The sequence below is a fragment of the Seriola aureovittata genome, chromosome 20 (genome assembly GCF_021018895.1).
Source record: "Seriola aureovittata isolate HTS-2021-v1 ecotype China chromosome 20, ASM2101889v1, whole genome shotgun sequence".
Lineage (NCBI taxonomy): Eukaryota > Metazoa > Chordata > Actinopteri > Carangiformes > Carangidae > Seriola > Seriola aureovittata.
The window spans coordinates 22,227,019-22,253,559 of record NC_079383.1 but is presented as its reverse complement, the minus strand read 5'-3'; the positions used below and the strand labels follow the sequence as shown (position 1 = coordinate 22,253,559).

Here is a 26,541-nt window from a genome sequence, read left to right as displayed (position 1 = left end):
TTTCGCCTTGCTATACTATGACTTTTTTTTATGACTTATTTCGCCTTGCTATACTATGACTTTTTTTTATGACTTTTTATGCCTTGCTATACTATGACTTTTTTTTCACATTTTTCGCCTTACTATACTATGACTTGTTTTTCATATTTTTATGACTCACTATACTATGACTTTTTATGCCTTACTATACTATGACGTTTTATGCCTTAATATACTATGACTTTTTTTTCACAATTTTCGCCTTGCTATACTATGACTTTTTTTTTCGTTTTATGCCTTGCTATACTATGACTTTTTTTTATCAATTTTCGCCTCGCTATACCATGACTTTTTTTATGACTTTTTTCGCCTTGCTATACTATGACTTTTTTTATGACTTTTTTCGCCTTGCTATACTATGACTTCTTTTTCACATTTTTCGCCTTACTATACTATGACTGTTTTTCACGTTTTTTCGCCTTACTATACTATGACTTGTTTTTCATATTTTTATGCCTCACTATACTATGACTTTTTATGCCTTACTATACTATGACTTTTTTTTTCATAATTTTCGCCTTGCTATACTATGACTTTTTTTTCACATTTTTCGCCTTGCTATACTATGACTTTTTTTTTTTGACTATTTTCGCCTCGCTATACTATGACTTTTTTTTGTGACTTTTTTCGTCTCGCTATACTATGACGTTTTGATGACTTTTTATGCCATACTATACTATGACTTTTCTTTAATCAATTTTCGCCTTGCTATACTATGACTTTTTTTATGACTTTATTCGCCTTGCTATACTATGACTTTTTTTTATGACTTTTTTCGCCTTGCTATACTATGACTTTTTTCGCCTTGCTATACTATGACGTTTTGATGACTTTTTATGCCTTGCTATACTATGACGTTTTTATGACTTTTTTCGCCTTGCTATACTATGACGTTTTGATGACTTTTTATGCCTTGCTATACTATGACATTTTGATGACTTTTCATGCCTTGCTATACTATGACTTTTTTTTTCAAATTTTTCGCCTTGCTATACTATGACTTTTTTTATGACTTTTTATGCCTTACTATACTATGACTTTTTTTATGACTTTTTATGCCTTATTATACTATGACTTTTTTTTCACATTTTTCGCCTTGCTATACTATGACTTTTTTTTTGACTTTTTTCGCCTTGCTATACTATGACTTTTTATGCCTTACTATACTATGACGTTTTTTTCACAATTTTCGCCTTGCTATACTATGACGTTTTTTATTACTTTTTTCGCCTTGCTATACTATGACTTTTTTTATGACTTTTTTTGCCTTGCTATACTATGACATTTTGATGACTTTTTATGCCATACTATACTATGACTTTTTTCTCACATTTTTCGCCTTGCTATACTATGACTTTTTTTTTCTGGCTTTTTTCGCCTTGCTATACTATGACTTTTTTTTTCACAATTCTCGCCTTGCTATACTATGACTTTTTTTTTCACATTTTTCGCCTTACTATACTATGACTGTTTTTCACGTTTTTTTGCCTTGCTATAATATGACTTGTTTTTCATATTTTTATGCCTCACTATACTATGACTTTTTATGCCTTACTATACTATGACTTTTTATGCCTTGATATACTATGACTTTTTTTTTCATAATTTTCGCCTTGCTATACTATGACTTTTTTTTTCACATTTTTCGCCTTGTTATACTATGACTTTTTTTTTTGACTATTTTCGCCGTGCTATACTATGACGTTTTGATGACTTTTTATGCCATACTATACTATGACTTTTTTTTATCAATTTTCGCCTTGCTATACTATGACTTTTTTTTTCACATTTTTCGCCTTGCTATACTATGACTTTTTTTTTTGACTTTTTTCGCCTTGCTATACTATGACTTTTTTTTTTACTTTTTATGCCTTGCTATACTATGACTTTTTTTTTCACATTTTTCGCCTTGCTATACTATGACTTTTTTATGACTTTTTATGCCTTACTATACTATGACTTTTTTTTTCACAATTTTCGCCTCGCTATACTATGACTTTTTTTTGTGACTTTTTTCGTCTCGCTATACTATGACGTTTTGATGACTTTTTATGCCATACTATACTATGACTTTTCTTTAATCAATTTTCGCCTTGCTATACTATGACTTTTTTTATGACTTTATTCGCCTTGCTATACTATGACTTTTTTTTATGACTTTTTTCGCCTTGCTATACTATGACTTTTTTCGCCTTGCTATACTATGACGTTTTGATGACTTTTTATGCCTTACTATACTATGACTTTTTTTTCACAATTTTCGCCTCGCTATACTATGACTTTTTTTTGTGACTTTTTTCGTCTCGCTATACTATGACGTTTTGATGACTTTTTATGCCATACTATACTATGACTTTTCTTTAATCAATTTTCGCCTTGCTATACTATGACTTTTTTTATGACTTTATTCGCCTTGCTATACTATGACTTTTTTTTATGACTTTTTTCGCCTTGCTATACTATGACTTTTTTCGCCTTGCTATACTATGACGTTTTGATGACTTTTTATGCCTTGCTATACTATGACTTTTTTTATGACTTTTTTCGCCTTGCTATACTATGACGTTTTGATGACTTTTTATGCCTTGCTATACTATGACATTTTGATGACTTTTCATGCCTTGCTATACTATGACTTTTTTTTCAAATTTTTCGCCTTGCTATACTATGACTTTTTTTTATGACTTTTTATGCCTTACTATACTATGACTTTTTTTATGACTTTTTATGCCTTATTATACTATGACTTTTTTTTCACATTTTTCGCCTTGCTATACTATGACTTTTTTTTTTGACTTTTTTCGCCTTGCTATACTATGACTTTTTATGCCTTACTATACTATGACGTTTTTTTCACAATTTTCGCCTTGCTATACTATGACGTTTTTTATTACTTTTTTCGCCTTGCTATACTATGACTTTTTTTATGACTTTTTTTGCCTTGCTATACTATGACATTTTGATGACTTTTTATGCCATACTATACTATGACTTTTTTCTCACATTTTTCGCCTTGCTATACTATGACTTTTTTTTTCTGGCTTTTTTCGCCTTGCTATACTATGACTTTTTTTTTCACAATTCTCGCCTTGCTATACTATGACTTTTTTTTCACATTTTTCGCCTTACTATACTATGACTGTTTTTCACGTTTTTTTGCCTTGCTATAATATGACTTGTTTTTCATATTTTTATGCCTCACTATACTATGACTTTTTATGCCTTACTATACTATGACTTTTTATGCTTTGATATACTATGACTTTTTTTTTCATAATTTTCGCCTTGCTATACTATGACTTTTTTTTCACATTTTTCGCCTTGTTATACTATGACTTTTTTTTTTTGACTATTTTCGCCGTGCTATACTATGACGTTTTGATGACTTTTTATGCCATACTATACTATGACTTTTTTTTAATCAATTTTCGCCTTGCTATACTATGACTTTTTTTTCACATTTTTCGCCTTGCTATACTATGACTTTTTTTATGACTTTTTTCGCCTTGCTATACTATGACTTTTTTTTTTACTTTTTATGCCTTGCTATACTATGACTTTTTTTTCACATTTTTCGCCTTGCTATACTATGACTTTTTTATGACTTTTTATGCCTTACTATACTATGACTTTTTTTTCACAATTTTCGCCTCGCTATACTATGACTTTTTTTTGTGACTTTTTTCGTCTCGCTATACTATGACGTTTTGATGACTTTTTATGCCATACTATACTATGACTTTTCTTTAATCAATTTTCGCCTTGCTATACTATGACTTTTTTTATGACTTTATTCGCCTTGCTATACTATGACTTTTTTTTATGACTTTTTTCGCCTTGCTATACTATGACTTTTTTCGCCTTGCTATACTATAACGTTTTGATGACTTTTTATGTCTTGCTATACTATGACTTTTTTTATGACTTTTTTCGCCTTGCTATACTATGACGTTTTGATGACTTTTTATGCCTTGCTATACTATGACATTTTGATGACTTTTTATGCCATACTATACTATGACTTTTTTCTCACATTTTTCGCCTTGCTATACTATGACTTTTTTTTTATGGCTTTTTTCGCCTTGCTATACTATGACTTTTTTTTTCACAATTCTCGCCTTGCTATACTATGACTGTTTTTCACGTTTTTTTGCCTTGCTATAATATGACTTGTTTTTCATATTTTTATGCCTCACTATACTATGACTTTTTATGCCTTACTATACTATGACTTTTTATGCCTTGATATACTATGACTTTTTTTTTCATAATTTTCGCCTTGCTATACTATGACTTTTTTTTCACATTTTTCGCCTTGTTATACTATGACTTTTTTTTTTTGACTATTTTCGCTGGGCTATACTATGACGTTTTGATGACTTTTTATGCCATACTATACTATGACTTTTTTTTAATCAATTTTCGCCTTGCTATACTATGACTTTTTTTTCACATTTTTCGCCTTGCTATACTATGACTTTTTTTATGACTTTTTTCGCCTTGCTATACTATGACTTTTTTTTTTACTTTTTATGCCTTGCTATACTATGACTTTTTTTTCACATTTTTCGCCTTGCTATACTATGACTTTTTTATGACGTTTTATGCCTTAATATACTATGACTTTTTTTTCACAATTTTCGCCTTGCTATACTATGACTTCTTTTATGACTTTTTATGCCTTACTATACTATGACTTTTTTTATGACTTTTTATGCCTTGCTATACTTTGACTTTTTTTTCACAATTTTCGCCTTGCTATACTATGACTTTTTTTTTCTTTTTATGCCTTGCTATACTATGACTTTTTTTATGACTTTTTTCACCTTGCTATACTATGACGTTTTGATGACTTTTTATGCCATACTATAGTATGACTTTTTTTAATCAATTTTCGCCTTACTATACTATGACTGTTTTTATGACTTTTTTCGCCTTGCTATACTATGACTTTTTTTTCACATTTTTCGCCTTGCTATACTATGACTTTTTTATGACTTTTTATGCCTTACTATACTATGACTTTTTATTCCTTACTATGCTATGACGTTTTATGCCTTAATATACTATGACTTTTTTTTCACAATTTTCGCCTTGCTATACTATGACTTCTTTTATGACTTTTTATGCCTTACTATACTATGACTTTTTTTTATGACTTTTTATGCCTTGCTATACTTTGACTTTTTTTTCACAATTTTCGCCTTGCTATACTATGACTTTTTTTTTTCTTTTTTCACCTTGCTATACTATGACGTTTTGATGACTTTTTATGCCATACTATAGTATGACTTTTTTTAATCAATTTTCGCCTTACTATACTATGACTGTTTTTATGACTTTTTTCGCCTTGCTATACTATGACTTTTTTTTCACATTTTTCGCCTTGCTATACTATGACTTTTTTTAATCAATTTTCGCCTTAATATACTATGACTTTTTTTTGACTTTTTATGCCTTACTATACTATGACTTTTTTTATGACTTTTTATGCCTTATTATACTATGACTTTTTTTAACATTTATCGCCTTGCTATACTATGACTTTTTTTTTTGACTTTTTTCGCCTTGCTATACTATGGCTTTATTAATGACTTTTTATGCCTTGCTATACTATGACTTTTTTTATGACTTTTTTCGCCTTGCTATACTATGACTTTTTTATGACTTTTTATGCCTTGCTATACTATGGCTTTTTTAATGACTTTTTATGCCTTGCTATACTATGACTTTTTTTATGACTTTTTTCGCCTTGCTATACTATGACTTTTTTATGACTTTTTATGCCTTGCTATACTATGACTTTTTTAATGACTTTTTTCGCCTTGCTATACTATGACTTTTTTATGACTTTTTATGCCTTGCTATACTATGGCTTTTTTAATGACTTTTTATGCCTTGCTATACTATGACTTTTTTTATGACTTTTTTCGCCTTGCTATACTATGACGTTTTGATGACTTTTTATGCCTTGCTATACTATGACTTTTTTTTCACATTTTTCGCCTTGCTATATTATGACTTTTTTTTTTGACTTTTTTCGCCTTGCTATACTATGACTTTTTTAATGACTTTTTATGCCTTGCTATACTATGACTTTTTTTTCACATTTTTCGCCTTGCTATATTATGACTTTTTTTGATGACTTTTTTCACCTTACTATACTATGACTTTTTTTTTTGACTTTTTTTTCACATTTTTCGCCTTGCTATACTATGACTTTTTTTATGACTTTTTATGCCTTGCTATACTATGACTTTTTTTATGACTTTTTATGCCTTGCTATACTATGACTTTTTTTATGACTTTTTTATGACTTTTTTCGCCTTACTATACTATGACTTTTTTTTCACATTTTTCGCCTTGCTATACTATGACTTTTTTTATGACTTTTTATGCCTTGCTATACTATGACTTTTTTATGCCTTACTATACTATGACTTTTTATGCCTTAATATACTATGACTTTTTTTTCACAATTTTCGCCTTGCTATACTATGACTTTTTTTTTGACTTTTTTCGCCTTGCTATACTATGACTTTTTTGATGACTTTTTGTCCCTTGCTATACTATGACTTTTTTTTTTAATCAATTTTCGCCTTGCTATACTATGACTTTTTTTAATGACTTTTTTCGCCTTACTATACTATGACTTTTTTTGATGACTTTTTTCGCCTTGCTATACTATGACTTTTTTATGACTTTTTTATGCCTTAATATACTATGACTTTTTTTTATGACTTTTTTTATGACTTTTTTCGCCTTGCTATACTATGACTTTTTTAATGACTTTTTTCGCCTTGCTATACTATGACTTTTTTTAATGACTTTTTATGCCTTGCTATACTATGACTTTTTTATGACTTTTTTTTATGACTTTTTTTTCACAATTCTCGCCTTGCTATATTATGACTTTTTTTTTTTTGACTTTTTTCGCCTTGCTATACTATGACTTTTTTTAATGACTTTTTATGCCTTGCTATACTATGACTTTTTTTTCACATTTTTCGCCTTGCTATATTATGACTTTTTTTGATGACTTTTTTCGCCTTACTATACTATGACTTTTTTTTTCACATTTTTCGCCTTGCTATACTATGACTTTTTTATGACTTTTTATGCCTCACTATACTATGACTTTTTTATGACTTTTTTTATGACTTTTTATGCCTTATTATACTATGACTTTTTTTTTTACTTTTTATGCCTTGCTATACTATGACTTTTTTTTCACATTTTTCGCCTTGCTATACTATGACTTTTTTATGACTTTTTATGCCTTACTATACTATGACGTTTTATGCCTTAATATACTATGACTTTTTTTTCACAATTTTCGCCTTGCTATACTATGACTTTTTTCATGACTTTTTTCGCCTTGCTATACTATGACTTTTTTTGATGACTTTTTGTCCCTTGCTATACTATGACTTTTTTTTCACATTTTTCGCCTTGCTATGCTACGACTTTTTTAATGACTTTTTATGCCTTGCTATACTATGACTTTTTTTTCACAATTTTCGCCTTGCTATACTATGACATTTTTAATGACTTTTTTCGTCTTACCATACTATGACTTTTTTTGATGACTTTTTTCGCCTTGCTATACTATGACTTTTTGATGACTTTTTATGCCTTACTATACTATGACTTTTTTTATGACTTTTTTCGCCTTGCTATACTATGACTTTTTTAATGACTTTTTTCGCCTTGCTATACTATGACGTTTTGATGACTTTTTATGCCTTGCTATACTATGACTTTTTTTTCACATTTTTCGCCTTGCTATATTATGACTTTTTTTTTTGACTTTTTTCGCCTTGCTATACTATGACTTTTTTAATGACTTTTTATGCCTTGCTATACTATGACTTTTTTTTCACATTTTTCGCCTTGCTATATTATGACTTTTTTTGATGACTTTTTTCGCCTTACTATACTATGACTTTTTTTTTTTACTTTTTTCGCCTTGCTATACTATGACTTTTTTTATGACTTTTTATGCCTTACTATACTATGACTTTTTTTATGACTTTTTATGCCTTATTATACTATGACTTTTTTTTTTACTTTTTATGCCTTGCTATACTATGACTTTTTTTTCACATTTTTCGCCTTGCTATACTATGACTTTTTTATGACTTTTTATGCCTTACTATACTATAACTTTTTATGCCTTACTATACTATGACGTTTTATGCCTTAATATACTATGACTTTTTTTTCACAATTTTCGCCTTGCTATACTATGACTTTTTTCATGACTTTTTTCGCCTTGCTATACTATGACTTTTTTTAATGACTTTTTATTCCTTGCTATACTATGAATTTTTTAATGACTTTTTATGCCTTACTATACTATGACTTTTTTTGACTTTTTTCGCCTTGCTATACTATGACTTTTTTTATGACTTTTTTCGCCTTGCTATACTATGACTTTTTTTATGACTTTTTTCGCCTTGCTATACTAAGTCTTTTTTTTCACATTTTTCGCCTTGCTATACTATGACTTTTTTATGACTTTTTATGCCTTACTATACTATGACTTTTTATGCCTTACTATACTATGACGTTTTATGCCTTAATATACTATGACTTTTTTTTCACAATTTTCGCCTTGCTATACTATGACTTTTTTCATGACTTTTTTCTCCTTGCTATACTATGACTTTTTTCATGACTTTTTTCGCCTTGCTATACTATGACTTTTTTTGATGACTTTTTATCCCTTGCTATACTATGACTTTTTTTTCACATTTTTCGCCTTGCTATGCTACGACTTTTTTAATGACTTTTTATGCCTTGCTATACTATGACTTTTTTTTCACAATTTTCGCCTTGCTATACTATGACATTTTTAATGACTTTTTTCGTCTTACCATACTATGACTTTTTTTGATGACTTTTTTCGCCTTGCTATACTATGACTTTTTGATGACTTTTTATGCCTTACTATACTATGACTTTTTTTATGACTTTTTTCGCCTTGCTATACTATGACTTTTTTTTTACTTTTTATCCCTTGCTATACTATGACTTTTTTTTCACATTTTTCGCCTTGCTATACTATGACTTTTTTTTTACTTTTTATGCCTTGCTATACTATGACTTTTTTTTCACTTTTTTCACCTTGCTATACTATGACTTTTTTTATGACTTTTTTCGCCTTGCTATACTATGACTTTTTTATGACTTTTTATGCCTTGCTATACTATGACGTTTTGATGACTTTTTATGCCTTGCTATACTATGACTTTTTTTTCACATTTTTCGCCTTGCTATACTATGACTTTTTTTTTTGACTTTTTTCGCCTTGCTATACTATGACTTTTTTAATGACTTTTTATGGCTTGCTATACTATGACTTTTTTTCACATTTTTCGCCTTGCTCTATTATGACTTTTTTTTATGACTTTTTTCGCCTTGCTATACTATGACTTTTTTTATGACTTTTTTCGCCTTGCTATACTATTACTTTTTTATGACTTTTTATGCCTTGCTATACTATGACTTTTTTAATGACTTTTTGTGCCTTACTATACTATGACTTTTTTTTAATCAATTTTCGCCTTGCTATACTATGACTTTTTTTATGGCTTTTTTCGCCTTGCTATACTATGACTTTTTTTTCACATTTTTCGCCTTGCTATACTATGACTTGTTTTTCATATTTTTATGCCTCACTATACTATGACTTTTTATGCCTTACTATACTATGACTTTTTATGCCTTGCTATACTATGACTTTTTATGCCTTACTATACTATGACGTTTTATGCCTTAATATACTATGACTTTTTTTTCACTTTTCTCGCCTTGCTATACTATGACTTTTATCACTTTTTTCGCCTTGCTATACTTTCACTTTTTTTATGACTTTTTATCCCTTGCTATACTATGACTTTTTTTATGACTTTTTTCGCCTTGCTATACTATGACGTTTTGATGACTTTTATGCCTTGCTATACTATGACTTTTTTTTCACATTTTTCGCCTTGCTATACTATGACTTTTTTTTTTTGCTTTTTTCGCCTTGCTATACTATGACCTTTTTTAATGAGTTTTTATGCCTTGCTATACTATGACTTTTTTCTCACATTTTACGCCTTGCTATACTATGACTTTTTTTTATGGCTTTTTTCGCCTTGCTATACTATGACTTTTTTTTCACAATTCTCGCCTTGCTATACTATGACTTTCTTTTTATGACTTTTTATGCCTTGCTATACTTTGACTTTTTTTTCACAATTCTCGCCTTGCTATACTATGACTTTTTTTATGACTTTTTATGCCTTACTATACTATGACTTTTTTTAATGACTTTTTATGCCTTAATATACTATGACTTTTTTTTTCACAATTTTCCCCTTTCTATACTATGACTTTTTTTTTCTTTTTCACCTTGCTATACTATGACGTTTTGATGACTTTTTATGCCATACTATACTATGACTTTTTTTAATCAATTTTCGCCTTACTATACTATGACTGTTTTTATGACTTTTTTCGCCTTGCTATACTATGACTTTTTTTTCACATTTTTCGCCTTACTATACTATGACTTGTTTTTCATATTTTTATGCCTCACTATACTATGACTTTTTATGCCTTACTATACTATGACTTTTTATGCCTTGCTATACTATGACTTTTTTTTATGACTGATTTCGCCTTGCTTTACCATGACTTTTTTTATGACTTTTTTCACCTTGCTATACTATGACTTTTTTTATGACTTTTTTGCCTTGCTATACTATGACTTTTTCTTATGACTTTTTTCGCCTTGCTATACAATGACGTTTTGATGACTTTTTATGCCATACTATACTATGACTTTTTTTAATCAATTTTCGCCTCGGTATACCATGACTTTTTTTATGACTTTTTTCGCCTTGCTATACAATGACGTTTTGATGACTTTTTATGCCTTGCTATACTATGACTGTTTTTTCACATTTTTCGCCTTGCTATACTATGACTTTTTTTTATGACTTTTTATGCCTTACTATACTATGACTTTTTTTATGACTTTTTATGCCTTACTATACTATGACTTTTTTTATGACTTTTTATGCCTTATTATACTATTACTTTTTTTTCACATTTTTCGCCTTGCTATACTATGACTTTTTTCGCCTTGCTATACTATGACTTTTTTTTCACATTTTTCGCCTTGCTATACTATGACTTTTTTTTATGACTTTTTATGCCTTACTATACTATGACTTTTTTTATGACTTTTTATGCCTTATTATACTATTACTTTTTTTTCACATTTTTCGCCTTACTATACTATGACTTTTTTTTCATATTTTTATGCCTCACTATACTATGACTTTTTATGCCTTACTATACTATGACTTTTTATGCCTTGCTATACTATGACATTTTTTTTTACTTTTTATGCCTTGCTATACTATGACTTTTTTTTCACATTTTTCACCTTGCTATACTATGACTTTTTTTTTTACTTTTTTCGCCTCGCTATACTATGACTTTTTTTATGACTTTTTTCGCCTTGCTATACTATGACGTTTTGATGACTTTTTATGCTTTGCTATACTATGACTTTTTTTTTCAAATTTTTCGCCTTGCTATACTATGACTTTTTTTGCCTTGCTATACTATGACTTTTTTTCAAATTTTTCGCCTTGCTATACTATGACTTTTTTTTTTTACTTTTTTTGCCTCGCTATACTATGACCTTTTTTATGACTTTTTTCGCCTTGCTATACTATGACTTTTTTTTCAAATTTTTCGCCATGCTATACTATGACTTTATTTGCCTTGCTATACTATGACTTTTTTTTCAAATTTTTCGCCTTGCTGTACTATGACTTTTTTTTCACATTTTTCGCCTTACTATACTATGACTTTTTTTCACGTTTTTTCGCCTTACTATACTATGACTTGTTTTTCATATTTTTATGCCTCACTATACTATGACTTTTTATGCCTTACTATACTATGACTTTTTATGCCTTGCTATACTATGACTTTTTTTTTTACTTTTTATGCCTTGCTATACTATGACTTTTTTTTTCACATTTTTCGCCTTGCTATACTATGACTTTTTTTTATGACTTATTTTGCCTTGCTATACTATGACTTTTTTTATGACTTTTTTCGCCTTGCTATACTATGACGTTTTGATGACTTTTTATGCCTTGCTATACTATGACTTTTTTTTCAAATTTTTCGCCTTGCTATACTATGACTTTTTTTGCCTTGCTATACTATGACTTTTTTTTCACATTTTTCGCCTTGCTATACTATGACTTTTTTTATGACTTTTTATGCCTTACTATACTATGACTTTTTTTATGACTTTTTATGCCTTATTATACTATGACTTTTTTTCACATTTTTCGCCTTACTATACTATGACTTTTTTCGCCTTGCTATACTATGACTTTTTTCGCTTTGCTATACTATGACGTTTTGATGACTTTTTATGCCATACTATACTATGACTTTTTTTTAATCAATTTTCGCCTTGCTATACTATGACTTTATTTTTGACTTTTTATGCCTTTTTTTTCACATTTTTCGCCTTGCTATACTATGACTTTTTTTAATGACTTTTTTCGCCTTGCTATACTATGACGTTTTGATGACTTTTTATGCCTTGCTATACTATGACTTTTTTAATGACTTTTTATACCTTGCTATACTATGACTTTTTTAATGACTTTTTATGCCTTACTATACTATGACGTTTTGATGACTTTTTATGCTTTGCTATACTATGACTTTTTTTATGACTTTTTATGCCTTATTATACTATGACTTTTTTTTCACATTTTTCGCCTTACTATACTATGACTTTTTTTTCATATTTTTATGCCTCACTATACTATGACTTTTTATGCCTTACTATACTATGACTTTTTATGCCTTGCTATACTATGACTTTTTTTTCACATTTTTCACCTTGCTATACTATGACTTTTTTTTTTTAACTTTTTTCGCCTCGCTATACTATGACTTTTTTTATGACTTTTTTCGCCTTGCTATACTATGACGTTTTGATGACTTTTTATGCTTTGCTATACTATGACTTTTTTTTTCAAATTTTTCGCCTTGCTATACTATGACTTTTTTTGCCTTGCTATACTATGACTTTTTTTGCCTTGCTATACTATGACTTTTTTTCAAATTTTTCGCCTTGCTATACTATGACTTTTTATGCCTTGCTATACTATGACTTTTTTTTCACATTTTTCGCCTTGCTATACTATGACTTTTTTTTGGACTTTTTATGCCTTGCTATACTATGACTTTTTTTTCACATTTTTCGCCTTGCTATACTATGACTTTTTTTTTTTACTTTTTTCGCCTCGCTATACTATGACCTTTTTTATGACTTTTTTCGCCTTGCTATACTATGACTTTTTTTTGGACTTTTTATGCCTTACTATACTATGACTTTTTTTATGACTTTTTATGCCTTATTATACTATGACTTTTTTTTCACATTTTTCGCCTTACTATACTATGACTTTTTTTGCCTTGCTATACTATGACTTTTTTCGCTTTGCTATACTATGACGTTTTGATGACTTTTTATGCCATACTATACTATGACTTTTTTTTAATCAATTTTCGCCTTGCTATACTATGACTTTATTTTTGACTTTTTATGCCTTTTTTTTTCACATTTTTCGCCTTGCTATACTATGACTTTTTTTAATGACTTTTTTCGCCTTGCTATACTATGACGTTTTGATGACTTTTTATGCCTTGCTATACTATGACTTTTTTAATGACTTTTTATGCCTTGCTATACTATGACTTTTTTAATGACTTTTTATGCCTTACTATACTATGACGTTTTGATGACTTTTTATGCTTTGCTATACTATGACTTTTTTTATGACTTTTTATGCCTTATTATACTATGACTTTTTTTTCACATTTTTCGCCTTACTATACTATGACTTTTTTTTCATATTTTTATGCCTCACTATACTATGACTTTTTATGCCTTACTATACTATGACTTTTTATGCCTTGCTATACTATGACATTTTTTTTTACTTTTTATGCCTTGCTATACTATGACTTTTTTTTCACATTTTTCACCTTGCTATACTATGACTTTTTTTTTACTTTTTTCGCCTCGCTATACTATGACTTTTTATACCTTGCTATACTATGACGTTTTGATGACTTTTTATGCTTTGCTATACTATGACTTTTTTTTGACTTTTTTCGCTTTGCTATACTATGACTTTTTTATGACTTTTTTTCAATGACTTTTTTTGCCTTGCTATACTATGACTTTTTTTGCCTTGCTATACTATGACTTTTTTTTTCAAATTTTTCGCCTTGCTATACTATGACTTTTTTTGCCTTGCTATACTATGACTTTTTTTTCAAATTTTTCGCCTTGCTATACTATGATTTTTTTTCAAATTTTTCGCCTTGCTATACTATGACTTTTTTTTTTTACTTTTTTCGCCTCGCTATACTATGACCTTTTTTATGACTTTTTTCGCCTTGCTATACTATGACTTTTTTTTCAAATTTTTCGCCATGCTATACTATGACTTCATTTGCCTTGCTATACTATGACTTTTTTTTCAAATTTTTCGCCTTGCTATACTATGACTTTTTTTTCACATTTTTCGCCTTGCTGTACTATGTCTTTTTTTATGACTTTTTATGCCTTACTATACTATGACTTTTTTTATGACTTTTTATGCCTTATTATACTATGACTTTTTTTTCAAATTTTTCGCCTTGCTATACTATGACTTTTTTTTTTTACTTTTTTCGCCTTACTATACTATGACCTTTTTTATGACTTTTTTCGCCTTGCTATACTATGACTTTTTTTTCAAATTTTTCGCCATGCTATACTATGACTTCATTTGCCTTGCTATACTATGACTTTTTTTTCAAATTTTTCGCCTTGCTATACTATGACTTTTTTTTCACATTTTTCGCCTTGCTGTACTATGTCTTTTTTTATGACTTTTTATGCCTTACTATACTATGACTTTTTTTATGACTTTTTATGCCTTATTATACTATGACTTTTTTTTCACATTTTTCGCCTTACTATACTATGACTTTTTTTCACGTTTTTTCGCCTTACTATACTATGACTTGTTTTTCATATTTTTATGCCTCACTATACTATGACTTTTTATGCCTTACTATACTATGACTTTTTATGCCTTGCTATACTATGACTTTTTTTTTTACTTTTTATGCCTTGCTATACTATGACTTTTTTTTATGACTTTTTTCGCCTTGATATACTATGACTTTTTTTTTACTCTTTTCGCCTCGCCATACTATGACTTTTTTTATGACTTTTTTCGCCTTGCTATACTATGACGTTTTGATGACTTTTTATGCCTTGCTATATTATGACTTTTTTTTCAAATTTTTCGCCTTGCTATACTATGACTTTTTTTTCACATTTTTCACCTTGCTATACTATGACTTTTTTTTATGACTTTTTATGCCTTGCTATACTATGACTTTTTTTTTACTTTTTATGCCTTGCTATACTATGACTTTTTTTTCACATTTTTCGCCTTGCTATACTATGACTTTTTTTTATGACTTATTTCGCCTTGCTATACAATGACTTTTTTTTATGACTTTTTTCGCCTTGCTATACTATGACTTTTTTTTTACTCTTTTCGCCTCGCCATACTATGACTTTTTTTATGACTTTTTTCGCCTTGCTATACTATGACGTTTTGATGACTTTTTATGCCTTGCTATATTATGACTTTTTTTTCAAATTTTTCGCCTTGCTATACTATGACTTTTTTTGCCTTGCTATACTATGACTTTTTTTTCACATTTTTCGCCTTGCTATACTATGACTTTTTTCATGACTTTTTATGCCTTATTATACTATGACTTTTTTTTCACATTTTTCGCCTTACTATACTATGACTTTTTTTCACGTTTTTTCGCCTTACTATACTATGACTTGTTTTTCATATTTTTATGCCTCACTATACTATGACTTTTTTTTATGACTTTTTATGCCTTACTATACTATGACTTTTTTTATGACTTTTTATGCCTTATTATACTATGACTTTTTTTATGACTTTTTATGCCTTATTATACTATGACTTTTTTTTATGACTTTTTATGCCTTACTATACTATGACTTTTTTTATGACTTTTTATGCCTTACTATACTATGACTTTTTTCGCCTTTCTATACTATGACTTTTTTCGCTTTGCTATACTATGACGTTTTGATGACTTTTTATGCCATACTATACTATGACTTTTTTTTAATCAATTTTCGCCTTGCTATACTATGACTTTTTTTTATGACTTTTTATGCCTTACTATACTATGACTTTTTTTATGACTTTTTATGCCTTATTATACTATGACTTTTTTTTCACATTTTTCGCCTTACTATACTATGACTTTTTTTCACGTTTTTTCGCCTTACTATACTATGACTTGTTTTTCATATTTTTATGCCTCACTATACTATGACTTTTTATGCCTTACTATACTATGACTTTTTATGCCTTGCTATACTATGACATTTTTTTTTACTTTTTATGCCTTGCTATACTATGACTTTTTTTTCACATTTTTCGCCTTGCTATACGATGACTTTTTTTAATGACTTTTTTCGCCTTGCTATACTATGACGTTTTGATGACTTTTTATGCCTTGCTATACTATGACTTTTTTAATGACTTTTTATGCCTTACTATACTATGACTTTTTTAATGACTTTTTATGCCTTGCTACACTATGACTTTTTTTTCACATTTTTCGCCTTGCTATACTATGACTTTTTTTTATGACTTATTTCGCCTTGCTATACTATGATTTTTTTTTCACATTTTTCGCCTTGCTATACTATGACTTTTTTTAATGACTTTTTTCGCCTTGCTATACTATGACTTTTTTTATAACTTTTTATGCCTTACTATACTATGACTTTTTATGCCATATTATACTATGACTTTTTTTTCACATTTTTCGCCTTGCTATACTATGACATTTTTTATGACTTTTTATCCCTTGCTATACTATGACATTTTTTATGACTTTTTATCCCTTGCTATACTGTGACTTTTTTTTATGACTTTTTATCTCTTGCTATACTATGACTTTTTTTCATTTTTTTTCTCCCTACTATACTATGACTTGTTTTTCATATTTTTATGCCTCACTATACTATGACTTTTATGCCTTACTATACTATGACTTTTATGCCTTAATATACTATGACTTTTTTTTTCACAATTTTCGCCTTGCTATACTATGACTTTTATCATGACTTTTTTCGCCTTGCTATACTATGACTTTTTTTTCACATTTTTCGCCTTGTTATACTATGACTTTTTTTTATGACTTTTTTCGCCTCGCTATACTATGACTTTTTTATGACTTTTTTCGCCTTGCTATACTATGACTTTTTTCGCCTTGCTATACTATGACTTTTTTTATGACTTTTTTCGCCTTGCTATACTATGACTTTTTTTTATGACTTTTTTCGCCTTGCTATACTATGACTTTTTTTATTACTTTTTATGCCTCGCTATACTATGACTTTTTTATGACTTTTTTCGCCTTGCTATACTATGACTTTTTTCGCCTTGCTATACTATGACTTTTTTTTATGACTTTTTCCGCCTTGCTATACTATGACTTTTTTAATTACTTTTTATGCCTTACTATACTATGACTTTTTTTCACATTTTTTGCTTTACTATACTATGACTTTAAAAAAAAATTTTTTGACTTACTATACAATGACTTTTTTTCACATTTTTTGCCTTACTTTACTATGACGGTTTTATGACTTTTTATGACTTACTATTGTATGACTTTTTTTCACATTTTTATGCCTTATTATAGTATTACATTTCTAAGCCCTATTATACTTTGCTATGAAGGTCCAGAGTAAAGTTGAAGATGATATCAAAACTTGCAGATTCATTTGTGCAAGACGCTTACGTTGCTTCACATGGCATTCAGGGCTTGTGTGGGCATGCTGGGAGAAAAACATCTGAGCTTTCATTCTCCCATGATCCTCTCCTCTTTTGTTTGTTTCGCTAATAACATCAGCTCTCATGTCAATTTACAAATGCTTTGCACTCAGCACCACACTGCTCACTCAGTATGGGATTCAGGGTAGGAGAACTGCATTGTGGGTACAATGAGGAGGGCTGGAGTGGCAGGTTGAAATTTATTTTTGTGTGCTTCTGATATTAGCCAACCCATCTCTCACTCTGCATGAGCACCAACGGGAAAGAGAGAGAGATGTCTCAGTCTAACTCAAACAACTAAAGAAAAATCTCGCCCAGATGAAAGGTTCAAGACATGTCCACTCATGTTCCTTTCCGTAACGTCAGTGTAAGTGACTGTATTCTAAATAATTGTAAATTAAACTCGAGACTCATTGGGTAATCAACAGAAATTGGTTACTTGAGCTCATACTGTAATATTTTTTTAAATTTCTGACCATTTATTGGAACAAATACCCCATCACACATGTAGTTACCAGACATTTGCAATGAGGGTGTACAAAAATAATTTATACATATGTCCAAATCCTAACCCACACCAAAATCATTGAACCTGAATTTAACTCTCAAGTAATATCAGCTGTTCTCGTACAAACATAATCTGTAAATCAGTGCGTTCATTTTTCATGAATGACACATACATTATAAACGAGTAGTGAAGTATTGTGGAAACTCATAGTTCCCATCTCACCTTCATGAGTTGAATGCTGCGTGACCTTCACTTCTGACAATCAAGTCATTTTAAGGGAATCAGTGTCATCAATAAAACACTGTTAGTCTTAATGGGCAGATTCCTCAGCCCGCCTCAACCCCACAGTGTAGAATACCCACCTCTGTCTGTATCACATCTGACTGTGTTTGAATGGTTCTGTGTGTGTTGGTCAGGTGGACATTCAGCGACAAGAACATTGACACTAACATCAAGTGTCTGATTTCATCCCGTCCTCTGACAGATGGATGTAAGGTACTGGTTTAACTGGTGGCTGTTAAATCTGTACACTGGGACAGGTGAGACGTGGAGTTGCCAATCACAAACGAGCAGGTTGTTTTTGCAGCTGGGAACAAACTGCATCGTTGTACTAATTCAAAACTGATCTAGAATCTGAAAGTGAAGTTATATTAAAAAAAGTTTTGATGACACCTACAGATGATTTCAGTGTCTTTCCCTGAATGTTAAACCTGACCAGAAACAGAAGAACTTAAACTTACAGCATTCACTCATGTAAGGAGTGTGACAAAGAACTGTGGGTTTGTGCGTGACGCTGTGTGTCTGCGCTGGTGCAGGTGGTGGTCAACGCTCTGATCGGGGCGATTCCCTCCATCATGAACGTGCTGCTGGTCTGTCTCATCTTCTGGCTCATCTTCAGCATCATGGGCGTGAACCTGTTCGCCGGGAAGTTCGGCCGCTGCATCAACCGCACGGGTCACATCTACGAGGCCTCCTTCATCAACAACAAGTCCGAGTGCGAGGCGCTCAACGACACCTCGCTCTTCTACTGGACCAAAGTCAAGGTCAACTTCGACAACGTGGGGGCCGGATACCTGGCTCTGCTGCAAGTGGTGAGCTGTTCTTTTTTCTTTTAAACATATTTAATCCGGCGTGTTAAAGGAAAAGTTTAACAATCATCCCGACACATTTTGACCATCGAGTCCTGAAAGTCTTGTTTTCTTAAAATAGTATTTACAGTATTTTACATAATCAAACATAATTTTGACCTGTGTCAGTCTGTCCTCTGTCATTGTCTGATTTAATAAAATAAGACTTTTAGGATCCAATATGAACAAAAATATCACAAATGACCCAAACTCCTCGGTCTCTCTAAGCCTCAGTGCTGCTTTTTAATACCGACTCTCGCACCACCACGTCTTCGTCCTCCTGTCCATCAAACCTGGGAGACGGCAGCTTCGGCAGATCTCGGTGTAACTGTGTGAAACGAGCAGAACCTGTGTCAGAGAACAGACGAACAACAGTGTGAATCAGTCATCAGCGTTCAGAAGAGAGAAAAGAGCTCTGAGTGAAAACTCCTCTCCTGCAGGACGACTTCAAATCAAATTAAAGCCGAGTGTCTCCTCCACAGACCGTAGGAGGATTGACTTTTCTGCTGCTCGCTCTCATCTTTTCTCTTCGTTCCGTCCATTTGCTGTCTTAGCCTTAATTTACCTCCCACACCTGTTCTTTATCACTCCCACTTTTGACTTTTCCACCTCTCTCTCTCTCTCTCTCTCTCTCTCTCTCTCTCTCTCTCTCTCTCTCTCTCTTTGTCTCCATTTGTCGCGTTGGCTTTAATTTCTTTCCACTTCCTTCTGTCTCTCACTGTCCGTCCTTCTGTCTCTCACTGTCCGTCCTTCTGTCTCTGCCTCAGTGTCTCTGAACCCTCTTTAATCATTGGACTGTAAATATGAAACAATCAAATATTTAAATCTGATTACACAAGAGATAAATCATAGAGAAGATCATAAAACATAATTACGGGATAAAACTGGAGGAATGTAAAAGCATGACTGACTTTATATGAAAACACATTAACATTCATGTATTGGCTGCGTTTTAGACTGTAAGTGTCATAATGATTATTTACAGTTGGTCGGTGTTTAATATGTGTCATAATGAATCTGAATAAAGTTTGTCCTTTAAGATAAAGAATGTATAAAGAGTTGTTATAAAATAATACTTAATAAAGTGTAACAGGTAAAGCAGCTTATTATGAAGGTCGCATTAAAACTGTAAAGTAAAGTAACTTTATTTGATTGTTCTGTGTAACTGACGTCACTCGACTGTGTAATGACCACATGTGACCAGAGAGGCCGCTGTTCAGCAACAGTCGCACTTTAAACAACGTTAATGATTCTGAAACGTGGATTTACCGCCGTCTCTCTCATGTCCGACTCTGAGAGTGTAAATTTACCATTTGACTAATTTTAGAGCTAAATTATTAAATTATACTTTAATTAATTAATTTAGTGTTTTTCACCAAAACAGCAGTTTTAATTTTGAAGCCTTTTATCTCCTATAAAGTGATAAAATAAACTTGAACTCTGAGATAAAGATATTAAAATGGTGGTGAGTCGAAACTTCTCCTCCGCCCTGTTTCTACCCTTTTTAATATCCTTCCATCACTTTCCTTTCCTGTGAATTTGAGTCTGAATTTTCTCTGTGTTCATGAACTTCCCTCCCTCCCTTTTGTCTTTCAGCCCATTCTTTGTGGTCTGTCGTTTAATCTCCTTCTCCATTTCTTCCTTTGTTTCTCTCTCTGACCCTCCCTCTCTGTCTCTCCATCATCCGTTATTAAACACAACATGAACAAAGCCAATTACAGCCACTTTTCCTCTCCTGCCTCCTCTTCTTTACACATCTCTCCATCACCTCGCTTTCTTTACTTACAATCCATCGTTGCCATCCTCCCTCTTTTCTCTCTCGGTCTCTACTTCGCTCTCTCTTTTCTTTCTCGCTCTCTGTCGCCCACCACGGGAGTCCTGAGAGCCTCCAATCAATCAGCGTCTGAGAGGCTTTTATTTTTAGAGCGACTCCAGCCAAGTGGGAGGGAAATGGAGAGATGGAGGGAGAGAGAGGGGGGGGGAGAAAAAGTACAAATGGTGTAAGAAAATTAAGGTTCGAATGGAAAGAAAGATACAGCAGTGAAAGGAGAGAGATGGAGGGATGGATTTGAAGGGACAGAAGAGGGACGGAGGAGAGGTGAGGAGATGGAGAGACAAAAGGAAGAAAGGGAAGAGATGAAGAAGACAGGATGTACTGTGAAGGAAAGGAGAAAGAGGGATGGAGTTCAGCCTCAGGTTTGTTGATGTAAAGAGACGGAGAGAGAGGAAAAAAAAAGGGAAAGAAGTTGTCGTTCTGCTACTTCAGCTGCTGAGAACTTAAGAGTTGTCAGACACCGGTCGCCTTGGCAACGAGTCGCTCAGCATCTCTCCGTGTTTGGCTGGTCGGCGCGGCAACGGTTGGCGGGGGCAACCCTTCCATTAGCATCTGGAAATAGCTCCACGCTGCAAGAAGTGAAGCAGAGAAGAGAGAGTCGTCAGAGCTCAGAGTCTGGATCTGGATCTGGATCTGGGTCTGGATCTGGATCAAAGACACCTTATCTACTACAGCTACAACCATCAATATTAACACTTCACCTGACTCACTCCGGAAAAGATCTCAGGTCCTTCACTTACATCAAAGTTTCAGGACATTCCTAAAAATACTTCATTACAAGCAAAAGTCTGTTCAATCCACCTTCAGTTAAAATACTGAACAAAACAAGAACATTCACTTCATTATCTCATGAAACAAAAAGTTAAGCAGCTGGACCTTCCTGAGAACATTTAACATTCCCGTTGGCCAACTGATCGATCGATCGATCAGGTTGTTTGTCTATAGGAGCGAGAGTTGTTCAGACATCAGTCGACGTCACCGAGTTTCCGCATCAGTTAAAAGTTTCAGGCTGAACTCGTCGTCTTTTACAGTGTGCCCCCTCTCACTCACATCCGACAGACCATAATAATAACAGGTGGTAACCCGTGGCGACAAGCCGATTTCAGGTCTGAGTGACAGACGGCAGGCGCCCACTCAGACCAAAGTACCCCCCCCCCCCCCCCACACAGAGGAAGGAAGCCCATAAAAGGACTTGTTGATCTTTCATTGAGGAAAAACCCGTCAGTGGTGTTTCCATGGAGCGCAGACTCTCTCTCTGCTAATTTCCTTCTAGAACAGGAACGCTGCTTCAAGATCCTTTTTGTTCAGTTATCCACTCAAGTGCAGGAAATGTGTCGGACGTCGTCGTGGTAACAAGGCTGCAGAGAAACTCAGATCACACCTGACACACAGGAACACAGCGGTAGAAATGCTGCAGGCAGAGATGAAGGATTATTTGAAAGCACATACACTGTGTGGCCGAAAGTATGTGGACGCCCCAGTTCTCCTGCGTAGCTCTGAAGTGTTATCCTGAATGCTACAGGTGTCCACATACTTTTGGCCACATTGTGTAAATTCCTGTCTCTCTTAGTGTTCAAGTTTTGAACCATCAAAACCAAGAACCTCAGTCTCTGAACATGATTTTAAATGTTCTTTCCTCTCACACCGTCACAGTTTTTATCCCTGATGAACAAGATCATACATCAGGCCGATGTTCACAATCCCTTATTTGTATTTATGACGTTAAAGTGATTTCTTTCCTTCTCAGACTGTTTCATGGAAATCGTTGTTTTCAGTGACGCTTAGGAAATAAAAAGGTTACGGAAAAGTTCAAATGAAAAACCTCTTTTCTCCAGTTTTCATCATCTTTGATCCTCAGGCTGATTTTGCAAACACTGCAGTAGATCGTACGGATCATTGTTGCTGCACTGTATTGTATAATTACAGGTTATCACTTTTTAATTCTTTGTTTTTGTTTTGTTTTTGCAGGCGACATTTAAAGGCTGGATGGAGATCATGTACGCAGCCGTGGACTCCAGAGCTGTGAGTCAGAGAATATCTCCAATCTTATCTTTACATTTTCTACCACTGGATGAAATTAGATCCAGATGAGAGTAAAAGTAAAAAGACGCCGGTGAGACAACAGAAAGTAAAATTAGACCTTAAATAAAATGTTGATAGATTAGATGAGGTCATTTAAGGTGAAATTCATTAAAAATAAAAATATTTAACTTGATTAAATTAAAATTAAAAGGTCAAATGAGATCCTGTCTAATTAAAAGACTAAAAGTGGGTTAAATGAAAAAAGTAAACCAAGTTTTTTTTGTTTGTTTTTCAACCTTAAAATTTAAGATTTGATAAAAAGGGATTAAAGAAACAAGAAAGAGGGCGACAGTGATTTAAAGAAAAGCAGTTTGAGCTTGTAACTGATTAAATAAAGATGAGGTTAGATGAGTTATTAGAATAGATGAGAAAATAAGTGATTATTTGGTAAATAAGGGAAATAACAGGAAGTGTGTCTGTTCTTAACGACCTTGTTTCTCTCAGGTTGAGGAGCAGCCGATCAAGGAGATCAATCTATACATGTACCTCTACTTTGTCATCTTCATCATTTTCGGCTCCTTCTTCACCCTCAACCTCTTCATCGGCGTCATCATCGACAACTTCAACCAGCAGAAGAGAAAGATAAGTACCACGGCCGAGGCCGAGCGCGGCGTCACAGAAACACGCTTGTTCAAAAAGTTGAACACGTGTGGAAACGAACAGAACGTTGTTCAACAGTTCATCAGCTTAAAAACAAAGAGTGAAAATAACAGAGACGTGTTTCTGTGTGTTGTTCACTTAGGAGGACAGGACATCTTCATGACGGAGGAACAGAAGAAATACTACAACGCCATGAAGAAACTGGGCTCCAAGAAACCTCAGAAGCCCATCCCCCGACCTCTGGTACCCCCACACACACACACACACACACACATGCACACGCACACACACACACAGACACACACACACACACACTCGTTTTAAAATTACATTTGTAAACCAGCCACTGTTCACGTCTTATCCACGTTTTCTACTGAATCAACACAATTAATAACGGACTCAGGTCCAGACTGAGTTCAGCTGCTCGTCCCTCTTAAACCTCTTTTTAAATAACTCCACAAATCCAATTTTAACTACATGTTTTTCCATTTTAATTATTAATTATTATTAAGCTCATTCCCCAAAGGGCTTTACAGAGAGGTTTAAAAGGACAATTCAATAATGAAACCAAATGAAACTGAACAATTGATTGAAAATGAAATGTAAAATAGTGAAAAGCTTAAACTAAATTAGAACATTACTAATGGATTGAATTATTTGATTGAGGATGACGAGTTCAGCCATGTTGACGACCTCCGTAATTAGTTCTCTCCGTCTTTCTGTGTCAAATAAAAGTATTTAATCATAAACAATCACCTGTTCACTTCCTGCAAATTTTCACATTAAGAGCCTACCAGGAAAGGGAGAGATTACAGTGTTTTAATGTGAAACACCTGAGCAGGAAGTGTTATGATTAAAAAAAGACAGCAAAAGTAGAAGAATTTAGACTTGATTAATGAATGAAAACGAGGTGCTGTGGTGTGTTATACAGTTTTACACAGAGTTTTTATTTGCATCAACATAAATCAGCATTAATTACTGATCAAAACAGAAGCCTCTTATTACATGAGGATAAACTATAATTAAAATGTGGAAAATAAGGAAAGGTCCGCCTCTAATAAAAGTATATTTCAAAATAAAGGCCTGAAACGTTTTGTGTAAAAGGGTGATAAGTGTAAAATATATATATATATAAATGAAAGTGCAACAAAGCCAGAATAAATGTAAAATCATTAAAAATAAAAAACCTGTCTTCCTGTGCAGAACACGGTGCAGGGCTTCTTCTTCGACCTGGTCGGGAAACAGGCGTTCGACATCATCATCATGGTGCTGATCCTCTTCAACATGATCACCATGATGGTGGAGACGGACGAGCAGTCGCCTCAGATGGAGTACATCCTGAACAACGTCAACCTGGCCTTCATCATCGTCTTCACCGCCGAGTGCCTCATCAAGATCGTGGCGCTGCGGTGCTACTTCTTCACCGTCGGCTGGAACATCTTCGACTTCGTGGTCGTCATCCTCTCCATCGTCGGTGAGTTCATCTACGTTCCTGCGGGGAAACACGAGGCGTTCAGGGACAAACGGAAACATAATTTTCAGCTGAAACAACATATTTCTGAGTCTGTTCGGTTGAATTTTAGAAAGAGTTCAGCTTAAATTTAAGGGTTTAAAAATTAAATTGATAATACTGGTGAAATAAATAATACTATATAATAATATCTGCTAATACACAGTATTATTATATATGTATAAGGATTAAAAGTGGAACATTTCACTTTTAAAATCCTGTTCTAATTTCTAAACTACCATATCTGAGACATCCCTGCACCGCAGCTCGTTGGAACTTGTTGGTTGATAAAACAATATTGAGTATATATGTGTGTGATAGTTGAATATCAGTCGATGTATATGCCCTGTGTGTGTGTGTGTGTGTGTGTGTGTGAGTGTTTGAGTCATCGGCCGTGGCAGCAGGAAGCAATGTACTGAAATGTCTGCCTGACCGTTATCTGTCAACAAAGTGACCATCCGAGTGGCCTTGATGTTTACCCTGCACCAAGGTCCTCTGTGGTCATATACAGTACCACACACACACACACACACACACCACACACACACACACACACACACACACACACACACACACAGTCTAGAGTGGCAGCACAGACCAACCTAAACAGGTAATTTAGCGATCAGTGCTCATATTTCGTGTGCTACTCCTCCTGTTAGCTTGACAAGATTGTGTGTGTGTGTATTTGTGTGTGTAATTAAGTGTGTCTCTGTATGTGTGTGTGTGTGTTGTGTGTGTGTGTGTGTGTGCGCTCAGACGAGCCTGCCTGGGGGAGGTGAAGGTAACAGCAGCAATCAGAGCTGCCAGAGGGCGGTCCCCAGAGACAAATCAAACATGATTGA

The 26,541-nt window shown here is 32.7% G+C and overlaps 1 protein-coding gene and 1 long non-coding RNA gene across 7 annotated transcripts in view; one reads left to right on the top strand and one right to left on the bottom strand.

The window, feature by feature from the left end:
- Nucleotides 1-26,541, top strand: part of LOC130161533 (sodium channel protein type 5 subunit alpha-like) — a 139,517-nt gene that overhangs the window by 105,804 nt on the left and 7,172 nt on the right. For 4 of the 6 annotated variants that reach the window (XM_056364899.1, XM_056364896.1, XM_056364897.1 and 1 more), the window contains 5 exons: nt 19,362-19,637; nt 23,476-23,529; nt 24,034-24,171; nt 24,328-24,432; nt 25,393-25,663. In XM_056364899.1, coding sequence (XP_056220874.1) covers nt 19,362-19,637; nt 23,476-23,529; nt 24,034-24,171; nt 24,328-24,432; nt 25,393-25,663 — 844 coding nt within the window. Of the gene's footprint in view, nt 1-19,361; nt 19,638-23,475; nt 23,530-24,033; nt 24,176-24,327; nt 24,433-25,392; nt 25,664-26,541 lie in introns of all 6 variants that reach the window. The other 2 variants (XM_056364898.1, XM_056364895.1) reach the window with 1 other exon arrangement.
- On the bottom strand, nt 19,663-25,463 carry LOC130161546 (uncharacterized). Its single transcript, XR_008826174.1, has 4 exons — nt 25,377-25,463; nt 24,076-24,149; nt 21,460-22,076; nt 19,663-20,021 (listed from the first exon to the last, which is right to left on the bottom strand). It is a non-coding gene; the product is annotated as an uncharacterized LOC130161546 (long non-coding RNA).